The sequence below is a fragment of the Quercus robur genome, chromosome 6, assembly GCF_932294415.1.
Source record: "Quercus robur chromosome 6, dhQueRobu3.1, whole genome shotgun sequence".
NCBI classification, from domain to species: Eukaryota; Viridiplantae; Streptophyta; class Magnoliopsida; order Fagales; family Fagaceae; genus Quercus; species Quercus robur.
This window is the reverse complement of record NC_065539.1, coordinates 46057979-46075365: the sequence shown is the minus strand read 5'-3', so window position 1 is coordinate 46075365 and position 17387 is coordinate 46057979. Positions and strand designations below refer to the sequence as shown.

The 17387-nt window shown below is 32.8% G+C and overlaps 3 protein-coding genes across 5 annotated transcripts; 2 read left to right on the top strand and 1 right to left on the bottom strand.

The window, feature by feature from the left end:
* Nucleotides 1–1262: 1262 nt before the first annotated feature.
* Nucleotides 1263–4336, top strand: LOC126689040 (chaperone protein dnaJ 49). 3 transcript variants are annotated; one of them, XM_050384058.1, is made up of 3 exons: nucleotides 1263–1411; nucleotides 1569–2952; nucleotides 3835–4336. In XM_050384058.1, the coding sequence occupies exon 2, from the start codon at nucleotides 1901–1903 to the stop codon at nucleotides 2948–2950; it is 1050 nt and encodes a 349-aa protein (XP_050240015.1). In that variant the 5' UTR covers nucleotides 1263–1411; nucleotides 1569–1900; the 3' UTR covers nucleotides 2951–2952; nucleotides 3835–4336. The 3 variants fall into 3 exon arrangements, with proteins under 3 accessions (XP_050240015.1, XP_050240017.1, XP_050240016.1); XM_050384060.1 differs by having other exon boundaries at nucleotides 1325–1411; nucleotides 1610–2952; XM_050384059.1 differs by lacking the exon at nucleotides 1263–1411 and having other exon boundaries at nucleotides 1418–2952; nucleotides 3888–4336.
* A 6408-nt stretch (nucleotides 4337–10744) lies between these two features.
* LOC126689039 (uncharacterized) lies at nucleotides 10745–11572 on the bottom strand. Its single transcript, XM_050384057.1, has one exon. It carries the CDS (start codon nucleotides 11383–11385, stop codon nucleotides 11026–11028), a length of 360 nt encoding a protein of 119 aa, XP_050240014.1. The 5' UTR covers nucleotides 11386–11572; the 3' UTR covers nucleotides 10745–11025.
* Nucleotides 11573–15629: 4057 nt separating this feature from the next.
* Nucleotides 15630–16475, top strand: LOC126690263 (uncharacterized). Its single transcript, XM_050385383.1, has 2 exons — nucleotides 15630–15742; nucleotides 15938–16475. Exons 1-2 carry the CDS (start codon nucleotides 15630–15632, stop codon nucleotides 16473–16475), a joined length of 651 nt encoding a protein of 216 aa, XP_050241340.1.
* The last annotated feature ends 912 nt before the right edge of the window (nucleotides 16476–17387 follow it).

Here is a 17387-nt window from a genome sequence, read left to right as displayed (position 1 = left end):
TCCTTTAAATCAGGCCTAAACAATAGAATTTTTAAAGAGAGTAAGAAACTAACTCAAGTGCAATTCTAAGCTAAGTCCAAGTCTAAGGCTGAAGAGCCCAGAGTAACAGATATGTGCAATTTAAACAGCAATTGAGGATAATGTCCTCCTTGGGCAAGTCCGAGGATCAATCTCTTGTATATAAGTATAGCTCAAGTTTTACACAAGGCAATCCACTTTTCTCTTTCCTATTATATTGGTCCTTAGAAAAAATGTTCATCCCCTTTTTCTAAGGGGTTCCTTTCCTTTTATAGCCTTTTTCCCTACATCCCTGCCCTCCACCTATATGTCTCAAAGCATTTCTCAAGATACTTGTCCCAGCCAGACCCTGTTGAAGGTGGTAGAAGGAGTTGCTAGCTATAAAGCTACTGTTCAAGGGTCATTTCCACATTAATGTAGTTGATAAGGTTGGTGTAAGGCATTGAATGTGGAGGCGAGATGCATATCCTTCAGGAAACTCCCCCCCCCACCCCCCCCCCCCCAACCATCCTTACCCTCATTGCTGTCTCTTCTCCTTTCCTTGGGTTTTTAAGGGATATCCATTGTCCTGGTTTTCTTACTCTCCTCGGGTAGGCGGAATTTTCGAAGTTCACTTATCCTCCTCGACCTGGATTAGGCACACTGATCCTCGACTAGGACTCCTCGATCCTCGAACCCCACACAGGTTAAATTGAAAAGATGGAAATAAAATAAATTAAAAAAAAAAAAAAAAAAAAAAAAAAAAAAGGTATAAGAGCTTGAGCAATCACGTACTAATAAAACTTTTTAAAACCCAATTACGATTAAAGAATCTCTCATTATCATTGATTTTAATCTATACTAGTCTCTTTGCACATGTGTTGCATGTGCTTAGAATTTTTTCTATATTTTTTAAACAAATATTACGTTTCATTTATCTCGATTAGGGGTTTATGTAGTCGACAATGGGATTTATGTGTTTTTTAATAACTGATACACTTAGGTTTGTCATGACATGTATGTGTTTTTGGGCGTGTTAAGTTAATTTTGGTACATCTCATTACACTCCCAAGTATTCACATCAATTAGTATATTGATTTTTTAAAATATATATATAAATAAATAAAATGTTTCAAATTTGCACAATTTCACCTAAAAATTATTCACATAATAAATAAGATTTCACATAGACTATCAGAATTTGGGCCACTACTATCAAAAATGAAATTGAGCCCACTCTTATCCAAAAAATAAAAAAATAAAAATTTGAGCCCACTCAGACCCTTATCTAAAAAACGACAACGTTTTTGCACATCTTTGAAAAACGAAGACTTACATTTTTTATTTATTATTTTTTTTTTTTCTATCTGTGAATTTGCAAAGGAATTCGATCTCTGTTCCAGCCATCTCTCTGGTATTGTTTTTTTCTCTCAATGAATTAAAATTCTTAACTTTATTAGTTCAAATTTGTGTTATAGGAATGTTATATACAGTATACTTAATATTAATCTATATTGTTTTAGGCTTTTAGATCAAAAACCCTAGTTTACATGTCCTTTTTTATCAATTAGGTGACTTTCCTATTAAAGGGTTCGAATTTTTTCGAACCCAGATCTTCATTTCTGATTCAGAACACGAATTTTTGGATTTTGGTGGCACTGGGTTTGTTGATTTGGTAATTGGGATATGAATTGTGAGCTTTTTATGTAGTCGGGAATTCTGATTCTTTTAAACTGTGAATTTTGTTGGGATCGAATATTTGGCGATTTTGGTGAACTGGGTTTTGTTGGATTGGAGCAGGAATTTTGAGACTCACCTTGTTGGGATTATGAATTTTTGTGTCTAGATGTTTTGGAATTGAAATTTTGGTGTTTGAGTTATAACTGAAGTGTGTTTTTTGACCATGGAGGGTAATAAGGATGAAGCATTGAGATGTGTTCGTATTGCTGAAGAAGCAATTGCGTCTGGTGATAAAGAGCGTGCACTGAAATTTATTAAGATTGCACAACGCTTAAACCAGAATTTGCAAGCAGATGAGCTTTTGGCTGCATGTGAGAAGCTTGATTCAGGTTCTCCTGTGTCTTCTGTGGATAAAAAAGTTGTCACTGAGGATAGGAGTGAGTTTGGTCCAGCGAAATCTGATGAGGGATTAAATGGGGAGCGCAGTTATACTGAAGAACATGTTGAATTGATTAGGCAGATTAAGAGGAATAAGGATTATTATGATATTCTTGGTGTGGAAAAGAATTGTGCGGTTGAGGAGATTAGGAGGGCATATAGGAAATTGTCGTTGAAAGTTCATCCTGATAAGAATAAGGCTCCTGGTTCTGAAGAGGCATTTAAGAAAGTATGCAAGGCGTTCAAGTGTTTAAGTGAAAGTGATTCGAGGAGACAGTATGATCAGACGGGTTTGGTTGAGGAATTTGAGCACAACCAGCAATACAATGTTAGGCGGAGAAGGAGGAGAACGGCACATGACTTGTTTGATGACGATATTGATGCTGATGAGATATTCAGGGCTTTTTTTGGTCAGGGAGACATGTTTCGAGGAAGCCGTGTTTATAGGACTAGAGGAATGGATGGTCATCAGAGGGAGAATTTGCAACGAGGACCTAATTTTTTTATCCTCCTTCAATTATTGCCATTTCTGATAATTTTCTTGCTTGCATATCTGCCTTTTTCCGAGCCCGACTATTCTTTGCATAAGAATTACTCTTACCAGATTCCTAAGATGACTGAAAAACATGAAGTGGAATTTTTTGTCAAATCATCAGCATTTGAGAATAAATATCCTCTTGGAAGTCCTGCCCGAGATAACGTTGAGGACAATGTGATCAGGGATTACAAAAATATGCTTGGCCGCTACTGTCACATAGAGCTCCAGAGGCATCATTGGAATAGAAAGCTGCCAATTCCTCACTGTGATAAGCTACGTAACTTTGGAGTAGCATGAAGGTAAACTAAAGTGCTCTCTTTTCTGAGTGGCAGATGGTTATATACTTATATTGTTATTAGTTCTGTGTTGTCGACTATACATGTCTTGGTTTTGCTAAATTGTGGTGACTTTTTTCAACATTATCTGCACGAAGGGGACATATGCTTTCTGCTGTCATATTGACAGCATGACTAAATTTATTCCCATATGGACAGCATAACTATATTTACTTGACAAAGAATTATTTTAGAATTGATGTTCTCTTGAGTCAGATTTCTTTCCTATAATTTTGTTTTATTTAGTTTTTTCTTTTTCTTTTTCCTGTTATTACATAATACACCTTCCACTCTTCCACCTATGACTATTGACTCAAACTAGGTTCTTGAATATAAATAAAAATTGATAGGCACTATTTTATGCCGTGCTTCACATTAACATTTTCACTTCATCCATTACCTTAATTTATTGGCAATGGCTGCCTCTTTCTACCCTGATTTGTGCATAATCAAATCCAAGATAAAAATGGCTAATATTGTGGTCCTCCATAACATATTTAATAGCCATTCTCAACCTAAATCATTTAGATACTAAGGTCTCTGTTGATTGTCTAAACATGGAACTGATCTAGTTTTATTAAATAAAATTATGTTGTTAATGAAGCAATTATGCCATGGAGCTTGTTCTCCTTGGTGCTCGATATCAACCCTGATGAATTAAAACATTAAGGATCATTGTGAATTCTTAACAAGTTTGAGTTACATGGTTTCCTGTCACTTAAGATTGCATTATGCATGTGTTAAATTTTCTTGTCATTTTGGATGGTAAAATATTCTGCAAAAGTTGCATCTCTCTCTACACTGGTGTCAAGAAATGGTGAATCTCCTGTGTGCTTGTGCTTGTAGGTATGATGATGTACCAGTTGAAATAATGCTTCCATCTGTTTTCTAATGATTAGGATATATTGGTAAAATCTGGGAGAGAGCTTCAATGATAGTTTATGATGATGAGCCAGTACTCAATGGTAATGGTTGGTGGATGTGGCTGATCGTGGGGTTGTATTCCATGGATGTTACTGAGATTTCCTTCTTTATTTGAAGACCACTGTTTGGTCATGAATCAGTTCGCCAAGTGGTCCGGGATTGTTATTTATGAGGATTTTCAATACCCTTATCATGTCATGAAACTATGCTCTTCAGGAAATGTGATACAGTAGTGCAATATAAAAATTGTACACTCCTAGTAGACTGAGAATGGTTATAAAGAATAATGGAAGTCAAACAAGTGTTTTTTTTTTTTTTTTTTTTTTGGGTGTGAATTTTCTCAGATTATGTTAATGTATAAACATTTGATAGGTGTGCATATATGCCCAAAACCTATGCATAGGCTTTCCTGAGCTTTTTGACATCTGAAGTTTCTGTCTTGACTCTTGTGGTTTAGCATTCTATTGAATCTATACAGAAAATTCCTTCATGGAAATAATGACATGGAAACCATAATTCATCACAGTAGAGGCCCGATAAAGAATGTTCATGGAGAGAGGCTGGGTAATTAAGCAGAAGCTGATGAATAAGTTTTGAAAGTCAGGAAGTTTCCCTTTTGTGATTCATCTAAAAAAAGGTTTAGTTTGCTATACAGAAGATGCACACGTGAAAAGAATGACATGGAAACCATAATTCATCGCAGTAGATGAATTGAGTTTGAAAAGAACTTTCATGGAGAACTTTCGCAAGAACTTTCATGGAGAGAGGCTGGGTAATTAAGCGGAGGCCCATGAACTGAGTTTGACAATACAAGATTGACCCTAAGTTTCTTCGGCTTGGTTTAACTATTTTAAGGTTTTTTTTTTTTTTTTTGGGTGGCTAAATGGTTTAACTATTTAAGTTAACAACTCTTAAAACAGATAGTATATGTCTAACTATTTAAGTTACAACTCTTAAAACATGTAGTATATGACAGTTGTGTCAACATATCTTTAACAAAGGTGTCAAGGATCAAATCTTGCCTACACTAAAAAATGAAGGGTTTAAGGTAAGGGAGATGATCATTTCTTATTGTGTATCCCGTAAGTCCAACATATCTTTCACAGTTTATTAGGGATTGAATTGAAGATTCTTGAGGAAAGGAAGGGTACTATCCTTTATTCTGTGTCCATATGTACAATTGACCTCTAGTAGACCAAAAAAGATAATCTTAAGAGATGCTCATATAACCAAAAAAAAAAAAATATATATATATATATATATATATATATATATATAAGGTTGGGTTCAAGTTACACCTTGTGTAACTTTAAATAATGTTACATCACTCAATATTTTTTAATTGGATGCGAATTTTGACAAATCCACCGTTAGATTACATTATCTTTGTATATTCTCCATACTTGCAAATTTTCATAGTGATAAAAAATTCATAACTATGTCATCAATCAATTGTTAAAATTCAAGTTTTTGTAGTTTAAAATAATGCATAAAATATGAATTTATGAATCGAATAATAAATAATATCTAATTGATATAAAAATTGGCAAGAGTGTTAAGAACATATAAAACATATAATTCAATAATGGGATTTTCAAAATTTTAATTCAATAACAAGCTATTAGATATATATATATATATATATTTATATATATTTATATATAATCTTAAGAGAGAGTATAGCCCAACATGCCTTGAAAGTAATCACATTTACTAATCATCTATGAGATTGTAAGCTATACACTTAATTAGTTTGACTTCTATGGACTTTATGCATATTAGTTAGATGTTCCTTATTTTTTTTGACAATTGATCACTTTTCAAGAAATTTGTCTTAGCGCAACAAGATACAAGAAAGTTAGAGACACGAAATATAACCTATGTTACCTTGAAAGTCATTATTTGGGTCTTTAAATCAATACAAAAATCTTATTTTTAGATTGATAATTATTGATTCCACATAATTCTTACTCACATGATAAAATCTACGGTAAATTTTAACATGTGATTAAAAAGATACTTGAAAGAGAGTGAAAACAAATATGAATTTTAATTATCATAATTGGTAATGTCTCGTATAATTAAATGAAATACTTGAGTTTGAATCTCGTTTAGACCAAGAAAAACATATTGGTGTCTTTTTTTTCTTTTCTTTTTTGTCTTGATTTAATAGTAAAAAACAATCATTGTAAAGTAGATATCATAAGTTTCTATTCTTACCTAAAAAAAAAAAAAACATTTTTCGAATCAAAACAATTAAGTCTACAAAGGAAAATATTTTCTTTTCCTTTTCCTTACCCTTAAGATCCAGACTTTTCCATTTTTGTTTACTTGGTTTCATACTCTGTTTCAAAAAGTCTAGAGGCACGTAAAATTTATCCAAAAAAGCATCGAATAATTTTGTTGTTGTATTGTAGTGGGACTAAAAGTGTCTGTTTCACATGATTAATTTTGATAACTTATTTTACTATTCAACTTTTTTTTTTATACTATTCATGGGCTCTACCGCACTTTTTGGTACTATTTATGGGTCTTATTGTACTATTTTAACTAACTTTTACATTTATCTATAATACTTTCAGTAAAAAGTTTTCAGTTTTAACAAAGTAAACAGATCCCTAATAGATCTTAAAGTAAACTGAATGGTAAAGGAATTATGATTTTTTCGTTGGCGGGATTGAGATTTAATGGAAGAAGAAGAAAAGGTTTTAAATACTTTGTTAACTTTTTTGTATTTAATCAATTGATAGAAGAAAAAAGTTAATTTGGAATTCAATTGCTCTAATACGATACCGTATATTACACCACTCTCAATCCCCCTAGTAAACTCATTTTATTAACACTAGAGGGGAGGGAAGAGAAAAAAAAAAATGGTGAGGAGGGGATAAAATGTTTTCCTATGTGTGTTCAGAGGTAAATAAAAAAAAATAACGGAAAATAAATAAAATATTTAAAAATTAGTTTATTATTTTATCTTTGTAAATTAGAAATTAATATTTAATTATGAGAACATAAAAAAATAAAAAATAAAAAACCTTCTAAAAATTATAATACTAATTTTATGAATTAATTAAACATTCCCTTCTCTTCAAGTTTCTTATCTCTCTCTTTTTTTTTCTTTTTTTCTTTTTTTCTTTTTGTGTGTTCTTATCTCTTATAAAGCATTTCTATCAGGGGTGTCAAATATCAAATATTTGACATTTGACACACCTAACACCAAAAAATCATTTACATCAAGTGTTTTAAATGCCAAAATATTTGGCATAGATGACCACTTTATCAAATTTGGAAGCGTACTGTTTGCAAAACTTTTACTGTTTTTTTATTCGTTGATGGACCAGACAAATGTGGGAATTTTTTTTTCCTATTTTTAATCAACTCTTCCCTCTCTCCTCTCTCCTCTCTCCTCTCATACCTCTAAAGCTCTTTCTCCTGGCTGCCTTCCTCTCTCCCTCTTCACTCTCATTCTCTTCCTCTCTCATCCTCAAGTCACTTGAAGCCGGTCTCGCCTAGAACCACCTCAAGCCATTGAAGTCGATCTCGCCTAAAGCCACCTCAAGCCACTGAAGTTGATCTCACCTGAAGCTGCCTCGCCTGGAGCCGTCTCGTTTGGAGCCGCTGATGTCTCCTCTCTCCACCATGTCGATCTCTCTTTCGATCTCTTGGTGCTTGTGGCAATATTTATAATAGTAATTGGTTGATTTTAGTTGATGTGTTAAAATAATAAAATAGCCTTTTTTTTTTTATACATTAAAATGACATTATTTTACAACGCTTCATGATGAGAATACATTATATAATAGTAATTGGTTAATATGTATATTTTGAAGGATTCGGTTAATATATGTCTTTATGACATACATTAAACTTTTTATTTTTAGAAATATTTTTTTGAGAATTGAAAAAACTGTTATTATTTTTTTAATTTTCGAGAAATTTTTTAAAAAAATATAAATTAATGTGTATCCATACACATTAGTATAATTATATTTTGAATTATAAAAGAACACACATTAATAAAATCTTATTTTAAATTCTAAATCTTGTACACCTGTCCGCCCTACCAAACAAAAGCCTAGTAGTGTGAGTTAGTATATCAACCTACAAATGGCACGCGGATGCCGTATGCAAGAGAGGAGTGACTGATCACTGATGTGATGTAAAGGGTCCGGACTCAGGGCCAGGGGTGATATATGTTTCATATTTTAATCATGTGAAGCCATAGAAATATGAGTCATGCTCATGCCTCGTGGGAAGTGCTTCAGTTTATTTGAGGAGTCAGAACTCAGACCTGCTCCCAACTTGACATCTTTCACTTTTGTCATTTTACTACCCAAAGAATCAAATCTCTGCTTTGCTCAACTGCAAAAAAAAAAAATAGAATCAAGTCTCTGCGGATCCCATTTTAACAGCAACATTTTTTTTCTCTCGGATGAATGGAGAAATTGGATTGACTGCGACCCCCAGCCTCCTCCCTTTTTCGAACAAAGCAAAAAACCCTCTTTCCTCACCCTTGATGACATGACATTATACAACAAAAGAGGAGGGGCATTTTCCTATATTTTTTCACACATTAATGCTAAAACAATAAGGGTGCGTTTGAATCGGCTTCAAACGCATTTCAGAAATCAATTTTTGGAAAAGAGGGCGTTTGGCTGTTACGGAAAATATTATTTTTCGGAAAATATTTTCTGTTTGACCGAAATTTTCAGCTTTGACCACGGAAATGAATTTCTGCCTTCATTTTCACTTCAAAGGATTTCTGGAAAAAGAGAGAGAGAGAGAGAGAGAGCGCGCGCGTGCGAGAGGAGAAGACCAGTCCGAGCTCCAGTCCATGCGCGCGAGAGGATAAGAGCAGTCCGACGACGGCGATCGACGCTTCGCGAGATCGCGCCGTCGATCGCGATCTCGCCTTCTCTAGATCGCGCCGGATCGAGATCGACAGCGCGATCTCGCGAAGCATCGACCGCGATCTCGCGAACGCGAGATCGCGCCGTCGCGAGATCGCGACGTTGATCGCGATCTCGCCTTCGCGCGATCTCGCCTTCGCGAGATCTCGCGAACGCGATCGCGCCGGCGAGATCGCCTTCGCGCCGGCGGGTTTTCTGGATGTGTTTTCTGATTTGTGTTTTCCTTTCTTCTTTTCCAAACACTAGAAAATATTTTCCGGAAAATTTTTTGAAATGCAACCAAACACAGAAATATTTTCCTTTTCCAGAAATTAGCATTTCCGGAAAATATGTATTTTCCGGAAAACGTTTTACGGCAACCAAACACAGCCTAAGTTGTTAATTATAAGGTAAATTACTACTGGTTTGAAATTTCGTAACTCACTTTTTGATACTTTAATCATTTGATATTAGTTTAAATAGAATTTCGTAACTCACTTTTATTAAAAATAGGGTTTAATATGAAATTTTGTTTTACTTTTATGTCTTTTTTTTTTCAAAAACACTTGCATCATATGATCCTCATATAGATAAAGTATCGAATTTCAAACTGCAGGTAGGTAACTTAAATTTCGGACAAATTATAAGTGGATAAGTTATAATTTGCCCTTAAGTATAAGTATTCATTCAATATCAAAAAAAAAAAAAAAAAAAAAAAAACCCTTAGATGTTAATGCATGATAAAAAATAAAAATAGTATCTATCAATGATATATTCACAAAAAAGTTATGTTGCTCTAATTATATTTTAACACCTTATAAGATGTCATAAAATTGAGTACGTGGGTTATTGATACTAAAAACACAATTTTTGGCAAGTGAAGAGGAATAGCTACAAATTATAATTAATATAAAATCATTTTTTATATAATTTTTTTGTTCACAATTTGCCACCTTAATAATTAGTATAGTGGCCTTAACATCTTAGACTTATTATTTTCCACAAAGTCCATCACATTAACCAGTCAATATTGATTATTTTTGAAAAGTAACAGCATTGCTTTCACATTATTTTATTGTTAGTGTGTTTTTTTCTCATATTCCAATCCCTACAAATTATAATAACAGTTTTGAAAATTTATTAATTTAATATTCTTAGTTTTATTGTTATTTTTTATAGTAAAACCTTCTTCAATCAAGTTATAACAGAACGCAGGAAGGGAAAAAAAAAGTAAAATTTTGTTTAGGATTGTTTTGAGCGGTAATATAAATTTTTGGACAAAGAAGTTTGTATACATTTTTTTTATAAATTGCATTAACTTTAAATATAAAAAAAATAATTAATTAATTTATTTACATTGTTATTTACGCGACACTTTTTTTATGACATTTATTATATTTTAATATTTCATAAAAAAAATTGATGTCTTCACTCCTCAGTCTTCACTGCAGTACGGTGACATTATTTCTGGCTTTGAGAGGCCACCATTTCTCACTGTTTTCCCTCACCCACTTTTGTACTAACTACTACAACTATTTAATTATTTATTTTTTTAAAAATTATTTTTTTATATATAAATATTTCAATATTGAGTAGTTTTGTTTTGGTGGACTGATTACATATTTAATTATTATTTATATCAAAATTCAGCAAAATAAGGTGGGGCCACGTGCCAGGTTGAACAAAAAACCAACAAAAGCGGTCAAGGAGCGTCAACAAACGACAAAAAGCAATGAGAAACAGAGAGAGAGAGAGTGAGAGAGAGTCACAGCCACCACTGCGCCAACAGCACCGACAGTGGCTCCGCTGACCACCACATGTCATTTCACACTCAGCCCTGTACGTAACTTTATGTACAAATTCAAATCAACAAGACAGTAATGCCCTTCACTCATAATAAACATAATATATATATATATTTTTTTTTTTGAGGAACATAATAATTAACATAACAAATTCATCAAGGGTAATTTTGTAACACTACATAAATTTCTCAATGATCAGAATAATACATGATAAATCTACCTAAAATTACAAACCACCCCATATCCATGTTCATACATAAAATTTAAATTAAAAACAAAAAAAACAAAAGAAAAAGTCAAAATATCTACGTACCTATTATACCGTATACAACAAAAATAAAAAATTAAAAAAAAAAAAAAAAAAAAAACCAAAAGGAAAGTACAGCCTCAAAAATTAAACCCAGATCCATACACCATGTTTAATCACCGGAATCATCACCACCACCAAAGATTGAGAAACGATTGTACAAGAGAAACAAAATGAGGACCAAGACTAGTGCAACCCCAAAGGGTGACCCACTAACCCTATGGATTGTGTCAGGCTCACCAGTTGAGAAGAAGCTAGAGATGAAGGAGCCACGATCTGAGGAGAGGAACTGGATTGTGAGGAGGAGGATTATTGGGAGGAGAAGAAGCCCAACTGGGCTCAAGAGCTCAGAAATGGCTTCAGTGATGGCCTCACCTTGCTCACCAACAAGGAGTGGCACAGCTAGTATCATGGCCACAACTACAGCTAGTAGGACACCATAGGGTGCACCAGCTTGTCTTTCTTCTATCATTTTTGTTTTTGTTGTTGTTGTTGTTGTGGGTTTGGGTCTGGAGGGTTTGTGAGTTTTGGTTTATTGGGTGTGGTTTTTTTTTTTTCTTTCTATGTGGTTTTTGTTTTGGTTTTCAGGAAGAGTGAGTGGGAGAGGTGCATCATGGTCTTAAAATAGGGGTTTGAGACGCGTATGCCTAAAAGAAATTAAGAATGGGGTATAACTTTTAAATCTCATTAAAAGAATACAAAAGGCCTTGTTCTGTGTATTTATACACGAGTGCCCTTATCTTTAGGATATTAGCTAATAATTTATTTTTAAAAAATCTAATATTATTTTATAAAAAAAATTATCAAAATATTAATTATTTTTTTCATAAAATATTACTTTAAATGAATTATTAAATGTCATCAAAAGAATACAAAAGACCATATTTCATGTATTTATATATTAGAGTTTACTTGGGTTTTGTAAAAGGGCTTTCCATTGTTTGGAACTTCGGATCTAGATTGTATTTAGTACTGTAGACTTGATAGCGTCCTCACTTTGTCCTTGGAGAATACACTGATACAGACAAAATATGACAATACCCTTTGTCTATAGAAAAAAATACTTTGTATTTTAAAAATTAAAAAATATATTGAAAAAATTTAATGAATTTTTTAAAAGTATTTGTTAATGAACTATTTTTAAAAAATTTTGTACGAGAAAAAAAAAATAATATTTTAATAATTTTTTCAATTTCTCATAAAAATAATATAAAAAATTTTCTTAAATAGTTTGTTAATCATTGCGCTACTGTTAACATGATTCAAACATATTTCAAATTTTAAAGTGGCTTAGATTCATGGACCTGACTAAAATTTATTATTTGATCAATATTCAAGATCAATCAATGTACAAATACATGTGATTTGCAATGTATAAAAAAATCAGTTAGTTAAAAAATTGAATAATTATTCTTTTGTTTTCCTTAAAAAAATACTACTTGCTGTTTAAGACTAAATTATGAGATGTTTACTTAACAAGTTATATTATTTGTTGGCATAATTACTCTATCTGTATATTAGAAAAGTTGAGTAGCCTTTAACCTTTCATATATACGAATTCGCAAAAATTCTAGTACCAAAAACTAAGCCATAATTTTTGACATAATCATTCACGTGTTTGTGAGTCGGTCGTAAAATAATTATGACTTAGTTTATGGTAATAGAATTATTCATGGATTAATTAATGTCCCCCGAATGGAGAGATAGACTTATAGGCTATAGATAATTACATTCAAGGGCAGCGTGAGATGCATGTTTGAGTTAAGTCTCGAGGTTAGTTTCCTTGTGCTTGCCAGGGTCGAGAATATTATGGCATAATGGAAAACAGAAAAGCATGGAAAATGGGAACACCCGTGACAAGGAAGGCACTTCCTATGCTTTAGGGGTCTTTTAATGTATACTATACGCGTTAATGATGGAAGTTAGTAGGAAGGTGTTATGGGCAGTCAAGTTTGATGATATAATTGAATCTTAAATTTTTGAATTCAGGCTCATCAATGGCATCATCATTGTCAAGAATTTACGACTCAATGGCATTAGTATTTTTCATTTGGAAAAACTATGGTTTGAATCCAAAAAGCAAGTTTAGAAAAAGTTCCTTTTGACCTTGGTGAGTTCCCATCTTTCAATATATAGAGCAGTGATTGTAACATATTTTTTTTTATTAGAAAATTGATCGTTATTTTTTATTTTTTTATAGAAAAATGTTATATTCACAGTACTTTTACAATAAATCTTAAATGGTAAGTTTTAATTGGTTTTTATGGATGGGGGAAAAAGTAATTTAGCTATAAATTTGAATTAGAACTAATAACAACTTAACACTATAATTTGTTGTGAAAATATTGTAAACGTAATACTTTTTTTTTTAATTAGAAAAGTGATAAATAACATGTTTTTTCAGTATCCGCCATTTTTGTAAACCAGAATTGGGACTGCTAGTGGTTGTTAGTAGTTACTACTTTTAGTACTTACTAGTTGGTGGACATAATCTTAAAAATATTTGCCTATAAGACCATTCTTGTTACTACAATTCTTGTTAAGAACTGAAATTTCACGCACTCAACCTAAAAACAAAATAGAGTAAAAACTAAAAACTAAAATTGTGGCCCTAAAATAAGATCAACCTTTATTGGACGGGCCCAATGGCATTTAGATTTTAGACTGTAGTCAACAAAGCAAATAAAGGGTATTTTTGACTTTCAGGTCTGAAAACATGTGAGGGAGTCGGCAAAGCAGGGTTGAGACTTGAGAGGATCTATTCAGCAAAAAAAAAAAAAAAAAAAAAAAAAAAAAAAAAAAAAAAAAAAGAGAAGAAGAAACTTGAGAGGATCTTCTTTTCGGTGCAAAAATCAAGATCCTTTGTTTAACTATAAGCTCTCGGTTATTGTGGACGAAATTTAAGAATACTTTTTTTCTTAATTACCAAATAACATTTGCTTAGCAACATTTTTTTTTATAATATTTGCTTAGCAACTTTTTTTTTTTTTTTTTATATATATAATATTTGCTTAGCAACCTTTTTTTTTTTTTGGTAGAATTTGCTTAGTAACTTATGTACTTATTTATTCTTTTTTCTTGGAAGCTAATGAGTAAGCAATTGGATTAATGAATTGCCTCTTCTTTTCTTTTTTTCTTTTTTAATAATTATCATTCATTTTTGCTTAGCAATATTTTTTTTAATATTTGCTTAGCAACTTATGTACTTATTTATTATTGTTTATGATTCTTTTTTCTTTTTTCTTGGAAGCTAAAGAGTAGCAATTGGATCAATGAATTTTTTTAATTTACAATAATTATCATTCAAATTCCAACTTTTACTAAAAGATGAAAACATAACATAAAAAATTACAAACGATGAAATTTTTGTACATATGGTGTACCTACCACCTACATTGGTTGCTGCCTAATTGGTTGGTAGGATTTTCAGGCTTTCTTGCTTTGGAGAGGGTTGTAAAAGCATGCAAAGGCAGTTGGGTAAGGCCATTTCCAGCATATTAAGTAAATTTTTGTACTGTTTGGAGAATGAATAGTAATTTTTATCTTTTAACTATCTACTTTTTCAAATACACTTTTCAACAGATTCTCTATCTCATTTAAATATTATTTCTTCATTCATTATTATTTTTTTTTAACAACTACACATCTTCCAACATTTTTTTATTCAATAACTAATTTTTATAATAGGAAAAAAAAAACATTTGAAGAATGAACAGTAGCTCATCAAACTTGATGAGTTACTGTTCATGAGCCAAAAAAAATTCTGGATATAGAGAGTCATTTGGAGACTATTTTTATGGTGTCATTCTCTATTATAGAGATTTTTATGCATTTATCTACACCATTAAAGATGCTCTAAGTACTCTTTGTAACTTTGTTAGGTAAAAATTAAAATTACCAGAGAAAGAAATGCAATCTTCTAGCGAGTTTATGAGTTATGGCCTCTAGAATGGCAAAGGGGCACTACACTTTAGAGAAATGGAGATCCTAGTGCTTAGGTTCAGACAAAATTATTGATCGGATTCCATTTTCATGTGTTCAAGACGTATATTAACCTTTTTGAAAGATAATGACATTTTTTATTTTTCGTAGAAAACAGTTAAGTAGGATAATGGCCACTTACTTATAAACAAGGGACACTATGGTTTAGGTTCAGACTGAATTATTAGCTGTCACTTGTCAGGCGATGGGATCTCAACATCAAGTGTGAGACCTTACATAGGTTTATTATTACTACTATTTTATAATTTATACCAATAAGTGTGTTTTAGGACAAATTAGCATATGGAACGATGCATGGTTACCATCTGTGGAGCATCCAAGAGTCCTATCTGATATCACTCCAGGCTTTGAAGGGGGGAGGGTCTTCGACCTCATCAACCCACTCACAAGAACATGGGACTCACACTTAGTCCATGGACTACTGTTACCAGAAGAAGCTGCTCTAGTCCTTAGCATTCCTTTAAGTCGTACTCCGGTGGAGGATAAGATCATTTGGCCCTTCACCTCCTTAGGTAAGTATACTGTAAACTCGGTTCTAAATTTCTAACTAAACTCAATTCTGTGCAGGTTCCTACAACCAACCAGCAGTAGCAAAGTGGTCTTTGGAAGCAGATTTGGGGCCTTAATGTTCCTAATAAGGTGCGGCATTTCATGTGGAGAGTATGCAAGGAAGCTGTACCAGCAAAACACAATCTGATGAGGAAGAAGATCTTAATGGAAGACAAATGCGAGCACTGTGGTGTGGAGTCTGAGACAGCACTTCATGTTGTTTGGGAATGTGCTATGCTTGATGTAATATGGGAGGCCGTTCCAGGTTTTGAAAGCCGGTGACAACATGCAATCTCAAGCACCAAAGACCTGATTAGCGTGTTTCATGAGAAAAGGAAAAACGTGGAACTAATGACCATGGTCATGTGGACGATTTGGCATCGACGCAACCAGCTACGTGTCAGCTCCATTGATTTTCCACGATCACAGGTCATCTAACAAGCTACTCAGGCGTTGTCTACTTTCCAACACAGCCAACAGTCCCTCAGTCAACCTTCAGCAACTCAGCGAACCCAGCCTCGCACACGGTGGTGCCCGCCTTCACCAAACTGCTTTAAACTGAATTTTGATGGAGCCTCTTTTCCGGAGCTAGGTAAGGCTGGACTGGGTGTGGTCGTGCATGATAGTCAAGGAAGTATGATCGCCTCATTGTCTGAACAAGCTCCTTTGCCATTCTCATCGGATATCGTGGAAGCCATGGCAGCAGCAAGGGCGTTGATCTTTGCACAAGAACTAGGGATAACTGAATTTGTTCTGGAAGGAGATTCTGAGGTAGTGGTCAACTCTCTACGTAGCAACGAAATCTCCTTTTCTTCTTTTGGCCACCTATTGGAGTCAGCAAAATCTTTACTCGGCCCAATGACTGGTATCAGCTTCTCCCATGTACGTAGATGTGGTAATAGAATAGCCCACAACCTAGCTAGACATGCAAGAAATGTCAGAGGTTTGTCGGTGTGGGTTGAGGATGTCCCACCACACTTAGTTGATGTACTTTTTGCCAAACCTGGTTGATTTTTATGATATTAGTAGTCTTCTTTCTCCAAAAAAAAAAAAAAAAAAAATTGACACCTTAAGATTGTTACAAATCCCTTTCCTAACTATCGAATCATCAGGGAAAAAAAAAGGCGATTTAAAGTCCAACCTTAAAACTTAAGGTTGTTACAAATTAAATCATATGGTTCTATCTAATTTTAAATTGAACTCTGAATTTTTAAAGTCGTATCAATGTAAACCATCTATCAAATCTGAAAATCATAACCCCAAATCAAACTTCAAAAAGTTATATGATTTTAAAATTTTAAGACCAAATTTGAAACTGGTTAAATTATAAAGCCTACTTTATATCAATTTTAATATTATAATTACCTTTTGAAACTATAAGGTGTAATTTGAAACCAATTCTAAAATATAAGGTTTAAAATGTTATTTGCCCAATAGTTGAACATGTGTTCTTAAGATACCCATTAATGGAGAAACAAATTTAACAATAACAACATGTATTAATGTTGGGGAATTTTTAAGATACTTTTTTAGAAGAGATGTTGGTAAACTTAGTGGTGCCATTATATTACATCACATATTTAACGGAAACCCTACGTGTGTGTGTGTGTGTAGGGGGGGGGGGGGCGCTAAAATTATAAAATAATGTGCTTATAATATAGAAAGGCAAAGTTATACATCAAAAAGTATTTATATAAGACTGGCTCATCTTATCTTTTAATTAAACATGTTGTAGGCATTCTTGATTTTTTTACTTGGGTTGAAGAGAATCCTTATTTCTTAGAACAAACTCTTTGTTTTGATATGATATCATCTTTTACTTAATGAAATTCATAGTCTTTTTTTTTTTTTTTTTTTTTTTTTTTTTTTTTTTTTAAGTATTTATAAGAAATTTAGCTTAATCATATTCTAGTCTCAGTAAGA